This window comes from Mizuhopecten yessoensis, unplaced genomic scaffold, assembly GCF_002113885.1.
Source record: "Mizuhopecten yessoensis strain PY_sf001 unplaced genomic scaffold, ASM211388v2 scaffold2249, whole genome shotgun sequence".
In the NCBI taxonomy this organism is placed as follows: domain Eukaryota; kingdom Metazoa; phylum Mollusca; class Bivalvia; order Pectinida; family Pectinidae; genus Mizuhopecten; species Mizuhopecten yessoensis.
In genome coordinates, this window is record NW_018404452.1 from 257,716 (window position 1) to 271,955 (window position 14,240).

Consider the following 14,240-nt stretch of genomic DNA (forward strand, 5'->3'; position numbering starts at 1 on the left):
AAAAAAGGAAGTAAAATTGGTAGATATTCAAACAATATGTTAAATCATTAAAAACCTTACACATTGAAATGAAACCTTGCATAATCTATATAGGTGAAAATATATCAATTGAAAGATTTTTTTTTATAAATTTTGAAATTTTTCTCATCAAACTAACCAGAAAATGTACCTTTACTGGCTGCATTCTTATCACATATGATAATTTCTATAGCCATAGGATTTGTATCCCCCTAATGTCAGACAAGCCTTTTTTGTAGCTTTAGGAGTTGTATACTCCTAGTTTATGTCAGACTAGCTGGTTTCTCCAGCCATAGGATTTGTATCCTGATCCCTACATTTTAAGAATCAAGTTGGTTTCTGGAGGTGTAGGATCAACTTATCTGACTAATAATAGGGGTGATACACATCGTACAGCTATAGAAATCAGCTTATCTGACTATAATGATAGGGGGGATACAAATCCTACAGCTATAGAAATCAGCTTGTCTGACTAATGATCGTAAAGCATCATAGCTGATAAGCATGAAGATGATACAAAATTATAAGGCTTAATTAATTTAACAATAAATTGATCTGACATTAAGGACCAGGATAGATTTAATTAGTTATACTAAGAAAAATAATGGAAACAAAGATTTGTTTGTTAAAAAAAGATCATTAGTTTGATAAGATGATCATTTTGATTCAACTTAATTCCATACTTATTTGTAAATAATTATCCTTTAATAGCATTGGAACCAGTGTATTTATTTTGATGATGATAATATATTTTAACTGAAACTTAAAGTCATATGACTGACCTATTTAACTAATTAGCTGTGCAATTAAGAGGAATCTATTGTATTTAAAAGTTTCTTTTATACACTACATATTTAATTGCATATTTCGAGGACTCCAGTATGAATAATTGCATAATATAATTAATTGAATGGGACTATAACACTAATGGTATCTACACAATTTTTCTTGAAACAATTGTGTCTTTGACTGATATTTTCAAAGGCAATCGTCTACTGCTATTCAAATATACTTGTACATATTCTTTATTCATTATTTGACAAATATCATGATTGAAGGAATCAATGTTAATAATTTGATTTGAAACAGATATAAATTTGAATAAAAAATGTTCCTAATGATATATATGTTACTATTACCTATCTGTTTTCCAAATGAGAAATATACAAGTGATTTTTTTTTTTTGATAATTGGATAATAAATTGAGCGAGATCTATATATATATACAATATCTTATGATTAATTAGCCGTACATACACATGTATATAGAATAAAAAGAGTACTTTTAACATTTGGAAAAAAACATGTTGCTTCTTCCAGCTTCTTTGTAAGAATGACCCTAATGACCTATACCTTTTCCCCATCCCTACATCTACCTGTGTGTACAGGTAATAGGTGCTAATGATTAAAACAACACCCTGCCATTATACCAGGGCAGATTCTCCACCCAGCGAAAAGTTTTCCCCTGCTCCAGGTAATCAGAGGACAGACCTTCGTCTCTTTCTATTGAAGTGTCAATAATTACTGCTTCAGTGACCTTGCCAGGTTTAATCAATAGTTCAAATAATTTCAACAGTTTTATAAATCCATCATTTTGTATTGTATAGAATAAGATCAATCAATTATTAAATAAGATATTGATTCATTGCATGTTTACAAAAATTTAAGTTTCTGAGGTAAATGATCAAATTAACTTTTTTCTCCAATTTTCTCATTGATATCATAATAAAATTGAGGGGGGATACAATTCCTATGGGGGGGATACTTTTCCTATGGCCATTTATTGTATCCGGATACTTATCCTATGGCCAGTTTTGGTATCCGGGTACTTATCCCATGGGGGATACAAATCTCACATGACACCGGGCTCGTATTCACGAAACCATTCTCAGGCTCAAACTCACATTTTGTGCTCAAACCCAGTTTCTTGCTCCGTAAATAAATTAAGATATTTAATCACATGTCCAAATTATGTAAAAATTGGATAGACTATAAACTGTTACAGTTTACATTGATAACAATTGACTCTGTGATTGTGACACCTAATTTAAGTGAGTTACGAGAAAGTTGTTTTGTGCACATAATCCATGCTTGAGCATGAGAATAGTTTCATGAATACGGGCCTCGGTGACAGTTTTCAGAAAAAAGGTTGCAAAAGGAAGCACATTATATGATATAAGTAACTTTAGGTTAAAATAACAATACAATAAGAAGTTCTAGTATTATATACATGCCGACTTCAGATTTAATTCAATTTTTAGAAAGACTAAAAAGGAAACACTTGCCAGCTTTCCAAAGGCAGGTGCAAAGATGAACTGAGTGAGAGGGAACGCGGCGAAGATCCAGCCGGACACAAGATTGCTGACGCCTTTTTCTCGAGCCTGTAAAACAGTGAGTTGTTATATTAATGCAGTGTTTTTTTACCAAACTTTTACAGCAGCCTGTGTTCCTTCATGCAGTGGGAAAATAAAGCAACATCTTTATTAAAATTGAGAAGAATAATGACTAAGTTTGTTCTGAACACAAACAGGAATTCAAAACTTATTTTTTTACTTTTATTTTGTCAAGTAAAGAGTGCAAATGGCCGATGTCTCACCTCTTAACTACTGAAAACAAGCCACTTAGCCAGTGTGCTGAATCAGTAAAGTCAGCTGTCAAAAATCCTAATACTGACGTTTTCGAAAGCTCGCAAAAATAAGTTTTCAATTCCTGTTTGTGTTCAAAACAAACCTAACCTTTATACAAACTTAGTCTTTATTGACCAAACTGATGAATCTTATTCTGGAAATCGAGAAAAAAAAATCTTTATTTTGGGAAATAAAGCAGTCTTTCTTTGCAAGAGGAAGCAGCCTGTTTTCAAATGTTGAACTATTGGGCAAAAATCACTGTAACCTGACATGTATCAGCATTACTCAGAATAACAAAAAATCCCTTTTTAACTCATTCACCCCTAAAGACACATTTGAACTCTTCCAATTCAAAGGTTGGATTAGTTCATTATGAAATTTCAGGGGTGAATGCTCCACCTTACCATACAGATTTGATGGAGGTCTACACTTACCAACTATTTACATATACCTCAGTTCGATTGACCTTTACTGCATAGCTACAGTTTCAGCAGTGGTACAGGGTTCCTTCAGTTATCAGAAATAACACAAATAAAGGGTTAACACTGATTAGGTGGAAATCAATTATCCTAAAATAGCATATAAAACAGTGATGAACATATCAAGCATTTGCATACTTGTCAACTTTTGGAGATTTCCATTGGGGAGAGTCTGCACTCTCAAATTTAAAACCTAAAAAAAATGTGTGTGTATACCCCCTAGAGACAAAATAACCCTTTAAAATGACATATTTCGAGTTGTTCTTTCAGATGAAATCATTAGATCTTAAAATATAGGAATAGTTTAGCAAATTCACTGGTTGAAAATACTAAATTTTAGAGTCCAAACTCGGGAGTCCCCCTCCTAAATAGGGAGGGTTGGCAAGTAGGCCTGATTAGTAAACAGTTAATACCTACCTCTTTAGGGAAGAACGGAGCTATAAGAGAGAGACACAGATAGTTGGCAAACCCGACCATGCAGAAGCTGATAACAATGGCCAGCTGTTTTTTCGATAAAGTTCTGAAAGAAAATTCCTTTTCAGAAACTTTTATGATTTCTACAGAAATTTCTTGATCCCTGCCACTGTCTCCATGAGTATCTGAAGCATCAACATCATCAGAAGTGATGACTTGATATTCTGCAATTACTTGATCCGACTCAAAGTGATGTTCCAAACTTGTATCTATAAAGTTCCTGGAATGAGCTTTGTGTCCTGAAGTTGTATCTGTTGTCTTTTGGGAATGAGATTTATGAACTGAACGAAAGTCTATTAAATCCTGAGAACAATATTTAGGAACTGAACTAGTATCTGTTGGGTCCTGAGACTGAGGTTCATGATCTGAACCAGCTTTTGTTGAGTTCTTGGAATGAGGTTCATGAACTGGACTGGAATCTGAGTTTTCAGAATGAGGTTCATGAACTGAAACAGCACCTGTTGACTTCTTGGAATTAGGATCCTGAACTGAACTGTTATCAGTTGAACTCATGTAAACTGAACTGGTATGTGTTGAGTTTTGGGAAATAGGTTCCTGGTCTGAAATAGAATCCGCTGATTTCTGGGTGTGAATATTTTGACCTGATCTGCTGTCTGTGTCAAAGCAATGGCACGAATGTTTTGAGCCAGGTTCTTTTAAGTTTTTACAAGTACACTTCTTCACTGAACCAGAATCTTCTGAATGATCGTTTGTTAAAACCTGTTGGTGGTTTACATTTGAACACACATGGCAAACTTCACCTATGTCCGTCCTCCCACACAAACCACACTGTGGGTCTGTAGAACTTTCATTTACATCCGTTTTCATCCCAACCGTCTTTAAAATGGAATCACCAATATCATTAGACATGTCTGTTTGTAAGGAGCATACTGATTGGTCAAAAACTCCATTGACACCTTGGAATGAGATTTTCGATTGGTCGACATCAGCTCCTACATTGTGCAGATCTACAGACAACTTGGACCTGGTTTGTGACGGGATACCATTGGATATGCGGTAGGGAGGCAGTGCCTGTATTCCTGGTGCCAGAGGACTTTGTTCGGTTGACTGAGTATTGGTCTCCATTGAGATAGCGGCCATTGTGATAAGAATGGGCCACGCCAGTCGCCAGTGTCACCAACCTGTCAACATAAGATGTATAGCTATGATAAACTTACTTATACATGTACATACATATATAAATATATCATAAAAGAAAAGTTATTTTGCAATGCCATTGTTTTCTAAATGAATTTTTCTTAAACTTGTATTAGCAGCTTTGTGGTTACAACAGAACTGCAAATATGTATAAACAGTATATATATTGTATACAGGAAAATATTTGCCGCCAAATATTCACCTCAAAAATCCTTATTCGCCAAGTGTTAATTACTTTTTTACATGTAATTACTATACATGGTCTGTTGTGTACCTATATTGGCTGTCATGACGAATTTGTCCTCATTGTGGTGTTCCGTCTTTTCGTATTGCAGAGTTACCTGCTCATTGTAACGCCATTAGTTTGTGTGAGAAAATTACGTAGTTTTCTCGAAAAATGATGACGTTACTCTCACAAACAAATGACGTAACAATCAATACCTGCTATCAAGAGCAGACAACTCTGCAATACGAAAAGACGGAATACAGTAAAACAGTAACTTGGATTGTCACACAACTCTTCTAAATTAGACAAAAATAAGAAATAGCAAACAGGATATAACACCTTTAGCTACCCGATCACGTTTTCACAGGTGAATGTGTCCAACAGGTCCTCTTGCTGTTCACTTGCATAATGTTAAAATGAATATATAATCAGCTAGCATTCCAGAGGGCAGGTTACGTTATCTTCAATAAAAGCTGATAGTGACTCCTACAATATCAATTAACTACCCGTACAAAAGATAACTCTGTCCATATCAGTCAGTTAATGCTATCACATGAGTATCTATACTAATATTAGTCCGTACATCTACCTACATGTATCAGTTTGATTCTGTGACACAGCCATGAACCTCAATAATTCATGCTGCGACGCTGTCCTTTCAGACAACCAGTAAAAGTGGATGCTGTGATTTCATTTAAAAGGCACAGTCATGAATCAAAACTGGTCAGAATTAATGCTATGACAATGTCGTTCAAGGCACAAGATCAGAATTAATGATGTGACACATTCATTAAAGGCACTAGGTCAGAATTGATGATGTGACACATTCATTAAAGACACTAGGTCAGAATTGATGATGTGACACATTCATTAAAGGCACTAGATCAGAATTGATGATGTGACACATTCATTAAAGGCACTAGATCAGAATTAATGATGTGACACATTCATTAAAGGCACTAGATCAGAATTAATGATGTGACACAATCATTAAAGGCACTAGATCAGAATTGATGATATGACACATCAGTTGTCTCCATACCTTTTCACATTCCATCAGGGAGTCAAACCCCGGCAGTCTTAGTGAAAAATGAAAAAACTCAACCTCACAACCAAAATCTGCATCTCCCTACCTGATAGAAAGTTGTCTCCCTACCTGATAGAAAGTCGTCTCCCTACCTGATAGAAAGTTGTCTCCCTACCTGCCAGAAAGTCGTCTCCCTACCTGATAGAAAGTGGTCTCCCTACCTGATAGAAAGTCGTCTCCCTACCTGATAGAAAGTTGTCTCCCTACCTGCCAGAAAGTCGTCTCCCTACCTGATAGAAAGTCGTATCCCTACCTGATAGAAAGTTGTCTCCCTACCTGATAGAAAGTTGACTCCCTACCTGATAGAGAGTTGTCTCCCTGCCTGATAGAAAGTTGTCTCCCTACCTGATAGAGAGTTGTCTCCCTACCTGATAGAAAGTTGTCTCCCTACCTGATAGAGAATTGTCTCCCTACCTGATAGAAAGTTGTCTCCCTACCTGATAGAAAGTTGTCTCCCTACTGTGAAGTCACCACAGTTATGAAGTACCCTACACCAATTATAAAACATTGAATTCCCCATAAATTCTATATATAGCAGTGTCCCTGACCCTCTGTTTGTACTTAAGGTTATCAATTAATTTAGTTACTAATACACAATGCTATGTTATCATGAGGGTACCTTATCAAGATTCAGAGGCTGAACTGTACACATCAGTGGCCTTAACTGTCCTAACTAACTTATACTGATTGGGGAAAGAGTAGATCAAGGTACTCTATCCCACCACATATTATCATCAAGTGACTTATGCGAGGTCTAGGGTCGGTAATAATTATTATCATCAAGTGACTTATGTGAGGACTAGGGTCGGTAATATACAATTATAGCATGGTGATGAGGTCGATACATGGTTTTATCGACCTAGGTTAGCAATATTGACCGAGGCCGCAGTCCGAGGTCAATATTGCTCACCTAGGTCGCTAAAACCATGCATCGACCGAAATCACCATGCTACAATAGTTTTATTATTTTAATTGATTTTTTCAAAATTGAAGAAAAAAATGTAAAAAAAATATAGTTTTCCATTTTCATTTCCATTTTTTTTCCAGAATCTATTTATAGCAGGTCAATAACACTTTTTCTACCAACTTTTTTACAAAAATTCCAGAATCTATTTATAGCAGGTCAATAACCCTTGTTCTACCAACTTTTTTACAAAAATTCCAGTATCTATTTATAGCAGGTCAATAACACTTTTTCTACCAGCTTTTTTGAACACCTGCAAACCACTCAGGGTTATAACTACTTTTACAGGGGGACACATGATGTTGTTTCAGCCAATCAGAGTCAGCTAAAAATCAATAAAAATAATAATAATTATTACCGACCCTAGTCCTCACATAAGTCACTTGATGATAATAATTATTATTATTTTAATTGATTTTGAGGTGGCTCTGATTGGCTGAAACAACATCATGTGACCACCTGTAAAAGTAGTTATAAACCTGAGTGGTTTGCAGGTGTTCAAAAAAGTTGGTAGAAAAAGTGTTATTAACCTGCTATAAATAGATTCTGGAATTTTGTGAAGTCATTTAGATGCTTGATTAACACCTCATGGCAGACAAACACAGTACTGATCAAGATTAACACTGAAGTCACTTATTGCAGATATTTAAATGATTATTGCAGATATTTAATTAAAAAATGTTATTTTTCTGATATTTTTGATTAGTTAATTTTAAAATTTGTGACTAAAAAAAATGGAAGTTACATTTTTTTCTTCAACTTTGAAAAAAATCAAATAAAATAATAAAACTATTGTAGCATGGTGATTTTGGTCGATACATGGTTTTATCGACCTAGGTTAACAATATTGACCTCGGACTGCGTCCTTGGTCAATATTGCTAACTTAGGTCGATAAAACCATGTATCGACCTCATCACCATGCTATAATTGTATATTATCATCAAGCGACTTATGTGAGGACTAGGATCGGTAATAATTATTATCATAATGTTTTATGACAACTTGTATCCGTCATCAATGTTTTATGACGACTTGTATCTGTCGTCAATGGTTTATGACGACTTGTATCTGTCGTCACTGTTTTATGACGACTTGTATCTGGCGTCAATGTTTTATGACGACTTGAATCTGTCGTCAATGTTTTATGTCGACTTGTATCTGTCGTCAATGGTTTATGACGACTTGTATCTGTCGCCAATGTTTTATGACGACTTGTATACGTCGTTAATGTTTTATGAGGACTTGTATCTGTCGTCAATGGTTTATGACGACTTGTATCTGTCGCGAATGTTTTATGATGACTTGTATCCGTCGTCAATGTTTTGTGACGACTTGTATACGTCGTCAATGTTTTTTGAGGACTTGTATCTGTCGTCAATGGTTTATGACGACTTGTATCTGTCGTCAATGGTTTATGACGACTTGTATCTGTCGTCAATGGTTTATGACGACTTGTATCTGTCGCCAATGTTTTATGACGACTTGTATCTGTCGCCAATGTTTTATGACGACTTGTATACGTCGTTAATGTTTTATGAGGACTTGTATCTGTCGTCAATGGTTTATGACGACTTGTATCTGTCTTCAATGTTTTATGACGACTTGTATCTGTCGTCAATGTTTTATGACAACTTGTATCTTGTCGTCAATGTTTAAAACAGCAAGCATGAAATTTCCTTATGAAATATGTGGACTATTTGGACTCTGCAGCAGCAAGGAAAAGCAATACAAGTGACCTTGACAAGTATCATTATAGCTGTCATAGATGCTTCTGAGGGGGCATAAAAATAACGTTTTAATGTATTAAGGGACTTCAGTAAATAAACTGAAGTGACAAAGATTTCTAATTTTTAGCTTCTTAAAAAATACTCTACTTTTGAGATATAAAGCGTTCACTTTACCATCCATGTATTCTCCCCAGTATGTCACTGACATGACTGTACAATTGCGAACCGATATACTCTATACCAGGAAATACTTGCTATTGGTTTTACTGACTAAGGGCAAACGTTTGACTGGGCGAAAACTTTCCCAGAATACAGTAGGTCTATATAGCTACCTGACAGTGCTCTTTGTGGGTTGTATGAACCGGTCTTTCCCAGAATACAGTAGTTCTACCTCACAGTTGCTCTTTATGGTTTATATGAACCTGTCTTTCCCAGAATACAGTAGGTCTACCTCACAGTGCTCTTTGTGGTTTGTATGAACCTGTCTTTCCCAGAATACAGTAGGTCTACCTCACAGTGCTCTTTGTAGGTTGTATGAACCGGTCTTTCCCAAAATACAGTAGTTCTACCTCACAGTGCTCTTTGTGGTTTGTATGAACCTGTCTTTCCCAGACTACAGTAGGTCTACTCACAGTGCTCTTTGTAGGTTGTATGAACCTGTCTTTCCCAGAATACAGTAGGTCTACCTCACAGTGCTCTTTGTGGTTTGTATGAACCGGTCTTTCCCAGAATACAGTAGGTCTACCTCACAGTGCTCTTTGTGGGTTGTATGAACCTGTCTTTCCCAGAATACAGTAGGTCTACCTCACAGTGCTCTTTGTGGTTTGTATGAACCTGTCTTTCCCAGAATACAGTAGGTCTACCTCACAGTGCTCTTTGTGGGTTGTATGAACCTGTCTTTCCCAGAATACAGTAGGTCTACCTCACAGTGCTCTTTGTGGGTTGTATGAACCTGTCTTTCCCAGAATACAGTAGGTCTACCTCACAGTGCTCTTTGTGGTTTGTATGAACCTGTCTTTCCCAGAATACAGTAGGTCTACCTCACAGTGCTCTTTGTGGGTTGTATGAACCTGTCTTTCCCAGAATACAGTAGGTCTACCTCACAGTGCTCTTTGTGGTTTGTATGAACCTGTCTTTCCCAGAATACAGTAGGTCTACCTCACAGTGCTCTTTGTGGGTTGTATGAACCTGTCTTTCCCAGAATACAGTAGGTCTACCTCACAGTGCTCTTTGTGGTTTGTATGAACCTGTCTTTCCCAGAATACAGTAGGTCTACCTCACAGTGCTCTTTGTGGGTTGTATGAACCTGTCTTTCCCAGAATACAGTAGGTCTACCTCACAGTGCTCTTTGTGGTTTGTATGAACCTGTCTTTCCCAGAATACAGTAGGTCTACCTCACAGTGCTCTTTGTGGGTTGTATGAACCTGTCTTTCCCAGAATACAGTAGGTCTACCTCACAGTGCTCTTTGTGGTTTGTATGAACCTGTCTTTCCCAGAATACAGTAGGTCTACCTCACAGTGCTCTTTGTAGGTTGTATGAACCTGTCTTTCCCAGAATACAGTAGGTCTACCTCACAGTGCTCTTTGTGGTTTGTATGAACCTGTCTTTCCCAGAATACAGTAGGTCTACCTCACAGTGCTCTTTGTGGGTTGTATGAACCTGTCTTTCCCAGAATACAGTAGGTCTACCTCACAGTGCTCTTTGTGGGTTGTATGAACCTGTCTTTCCCAGAATACAGTAGGTCTACCTCACAGTGCTCTTTGTGGGTTGTATGAACCTGTCTTTCCCAGAATACAGTAGGTCTACCTCACAGTGCTCTTTGTAGGTTGTATGAACCTGTCTTTCCCAGAATACAGTAGTTCTACCTCACAGTGCTCTTTGTGGTTTGTATGAACCTGTCTTTCCCAGAATACAGTAGGTCTACCTGACAGTGCTCTTTGTAGGTTTATGAACCTGTCTTTCCCAGAATACAGTAGTTCTACCTCACAGTGCTCTTTGTGGTTTGTATGAACCTGTCTTTCCCAGAATACAGTAGGTCTACCTGACAGTGCTCTTTGTAGGTTTATGAACCTGTCTTTCCCAGAATACAGTAGGTCTACCTCACAGTGCTCTTTGTGGTTTGTATGAACCTGTCTTTCCCAGAATACAGTAGGTCTATCCACAGTGCTCTTTGTGGTTTATATGAGCCTGTCTTTCCCAGGATACAGTAGGTCTATATAGCAACCTGACAGTGCTCTTTGTGGTTTGTATGAACCTGTCTCTAAAGGTCATAGTTACAGTTTCAGATCAACGTCAAACAAATACACCTCCTGATACAATGAACAGGTATTACCATAAATCAACAGATGTAGAATGAAGTTATGTTTTACATTTCATTCACTATAAAGACAAAAAAGTAGAATATTTTCTGAAATCTTTTAATCACTTACGTATGTCTACATTAATTTTCTTCAAAGGGACTTTCAGAATCCATTCATACGAAGTCATGCCTCTATGAACTTGATTTTATTCACTTATATGGCCACACAGAATTAAACGAGATCAAAAGATTATATCCCTGCTACATCATGTGATAGTTATACATCATGTGTGGAGATCTAGCTGATAGCCAATAGTGTAACATGTGACGTGGGGTAGTATACATGTATGTGCACTTGTGAGGTCTCAAAATGAACTGTCAATCAATCTAGAAATTATTACAATCTGGAAAAAAAAATGACCCTTAATCACAACTCTGGCCTTCTAGTTAGAGACCTGAAGGTGTTACCTGACTAAGCGTTACTAATGATACACACAACTGGGAAGCTTCAAAGCAAAATGGTTTACTGATCTGAGGTTTGTTTAAGTTCAGAAAAGCATTTCACCTTTGACCCCTTGCCACGACCTTGACATTCACAGCAGTAGAGAGTGTTTCCCATAAGATGTTTAGTAATAATGTCAAACAAACAGAAACAAACCTGTCAAACAAACAGAAACATACCTGTCAAACAAACAGAAACAAACCTGTCAAACAAACAGAAACAAACAGGAACAAACGGGAACATACCTGTCAAAAACCAGAAACATACCTGTCAAACAAACAGAAACAAACCTGTCAAACAAACAGAAACAAACCTATCAAACAAACAGAAACAAACAGAAACAAACAGGAACAAACAGGAACAAACCTGTCAAACAAACAGGAACAAACAGGAACATACCTGTCAAACAAAAAGAAACAAACCTGTCCTGTCAAACAAACAGAAACAAACCTATCAAACAAACATAAAACAAACAGGAACAAAAAGTAACAAACCTGTAAAACAAACAGAAACATACCTGTCAAACAAACAGAGACAAACCTGTCAAACAAACAGAAACAAACAGGAACGAACAGGAACATACCTGTCAAACAAACAGAAACATACCTGTCAAACAAATAGAAACAAACCTGTCAAACAAACAGAAACAAACCTGTCAAACCAACAGAAACAAACCTGTCAAACAACCCTGTCAAACATACAGAAACAAACCTGTCAAACAAACAGGAACAAACCTGTCAAACAAACAGAAACATACCTGTCAAACAAACAGAAACAAATCTGTCAAACAAACAGAAACAAACAGGAACAAACGGAAACATACCTGTCAAAAACCAGAAACATACCTGTCAAACAAACAGAAACAAATCTGTCAAACAAACAGAAACAAACAGGAACAAACAGGAACAAACCTGTCAAACAAACAGGAACAAACAGGAACAACCAGGAACATACCTGTCAAACAAACAGAAACAAACAGGAACAAACAGGAACAAACCTGTCAAACAAACAGGAACAAACAGGAAGATACCTGTCAAACAAACAGAAACAAACCTATCAAACAAACATAAAACAAACAGGAACAAAAAGTAACAAACCTGTAAAACAAACAGAAACATACCTGTCAAACAAACAGAAACATACCTGTCAAATAAACAGAAACAAACCTGTCAAACAAACAGAAACAAGCCTATCAAACAAACAGAAACAAACAGGAACAAACAGTAACAAACCTGTCAAACAAACAGAAACATACCTGTCGAACAAACAGAAACAAACCTGTCAAACAAACAGGAACATACCTGTCAAACAAACAGAAACAAACAGGAACATACCTGTCAAACAAACAGAAACATACCTGTCAAAAAAACAGAAACAAACATGTCAAACAAACAGAAACAAACCTGTCAAACAACCAGAAACAAACCTGTCAAACAAACCTGTCAAACATACAGAAACAAACCTGTCAAACAAACAGGAACAAACAGGAACAAACAGGAACATACCTGTCAAACAAACAGAAATAAACCTTTCAAACAAACAGAAACAAACCTGTCAAACAAACCTGTCAAACATACAGAAACAAACCTGTCAAACAAACAGGAACAAACCTGTCAAACAAACAGGAACAAACAGGAAGATACCTGTCAAACAAACAGAAACAAACCTATCAAACAAACAGGAACAAACAGGAACATACCTGTCAAACAAACAGAAACATACCTGTCAAACAAAAAGAAACAAACCTGTCCTGTCAAACAAACAGAAACAAACCTATCAAACAAACATAAAACAAACAGGAACAAAAAGTAACAAACCTGTAAAACAAACAGAAACATACCTGTCAAACAAACAGGAACAAACCTGTCAAACAAACAGGAACAAACAGGGACATACCTGTCAAACAAACAGAAACAAACCTATCAAACAAACATAAAACAAACAGGAACAAAAAGTAACAAACCTGTAAAACAAACAGAAACATACCTGTCAAACAAACAGAGACAAACCTGTCAAACAAACAGAAACAAACAGGAACGAACAGGAACATACCTGTCAAACAAACAGAAACATACCTGTCAAACAAACAAAAACAAACCTGTCAAACAAACAGAAACATACCTGTCAAACAAACAGAAACAAACCTATCAAACAAACATAAAACAAACAGGAACAAAAAGTAACAAACCTGTAAAACAAACAGAAACATACCTGTCAAACAAACAGAAACAAACCTGTCCTGTCAAACAAACAGAAACAAACCTATCAAACAAACATAAAACAAACAGGAACAAAAAGTAACAAACCTGTAAAACAAACAGAAACATACCTGTCAAACAAACAGAAACAGACCTGTCAAACAAACAGAAACAAACAGGAACAAACAGGAACAAACCTGTCAAACAAACAGAAACATACCTGTCAAAAAAACAGAAACACACCTGTCAAACAAACAGAAACAAACAGGAACAAACAAACAGGAACAAACAGGAACAAACAGAAACAAACCTGTCAACAAACAGAAACAAACCTATCAAACAAACAGAAACAAACAGGAACAAACAGTAACAAACCTGTCAAACAAACAGAAACATACCTGTCAAACAAAAAGAAACAAACCTGTCAAACAAACAGAAACAAACAGGAACAAACAAACAGAAACAAACAGGAACAAACA

The 14,240-nt window shown here is 36.4% G+C and overlaps 1 protein-coding gene across 5 annotated transcripts in view; it reads right to left on the reverse strand.

The window, feature by feature from the left end:
- The window catches only part of LOC110445356 (MFS-type transporter SLC18B1-like), a 50,688-nt gene that overhangs the window by 23,193 nt on the left and 13,255 nt on the right, over positions 1 to 14,240 (reverse strand). For 3 of the 5 annotated variants that reach the window (XM_021489918.1, XM_021489919.1, XM_021489922.1), the window contains exons 2-3: positions 3,542 to 4,740; positions 2,304 to 2,399 (exon numbers count right to left, since the gene is read on the reverse strand). In XM_021489918.1, coding sequence (XP_021345593.1) covers positions 2,304 to 2,399; positions 3,542 to 4,699 — 1,254 coding nt within the window. In that variant the 5' untranslated portion in view covers positions 4,700 to 4,740. Of the gene's footprint in view, positions 1 to 2,303; positions 2,400 to 3,541; positions 4,741 to 5,030; positions 5,079 to 5,321; positions 5,511 to 14,240 lie in introns of those variants that run through there. The other 2 variants (XM_021489920.1, XM_021489921.1) reach the window with 2 other exon arrangements.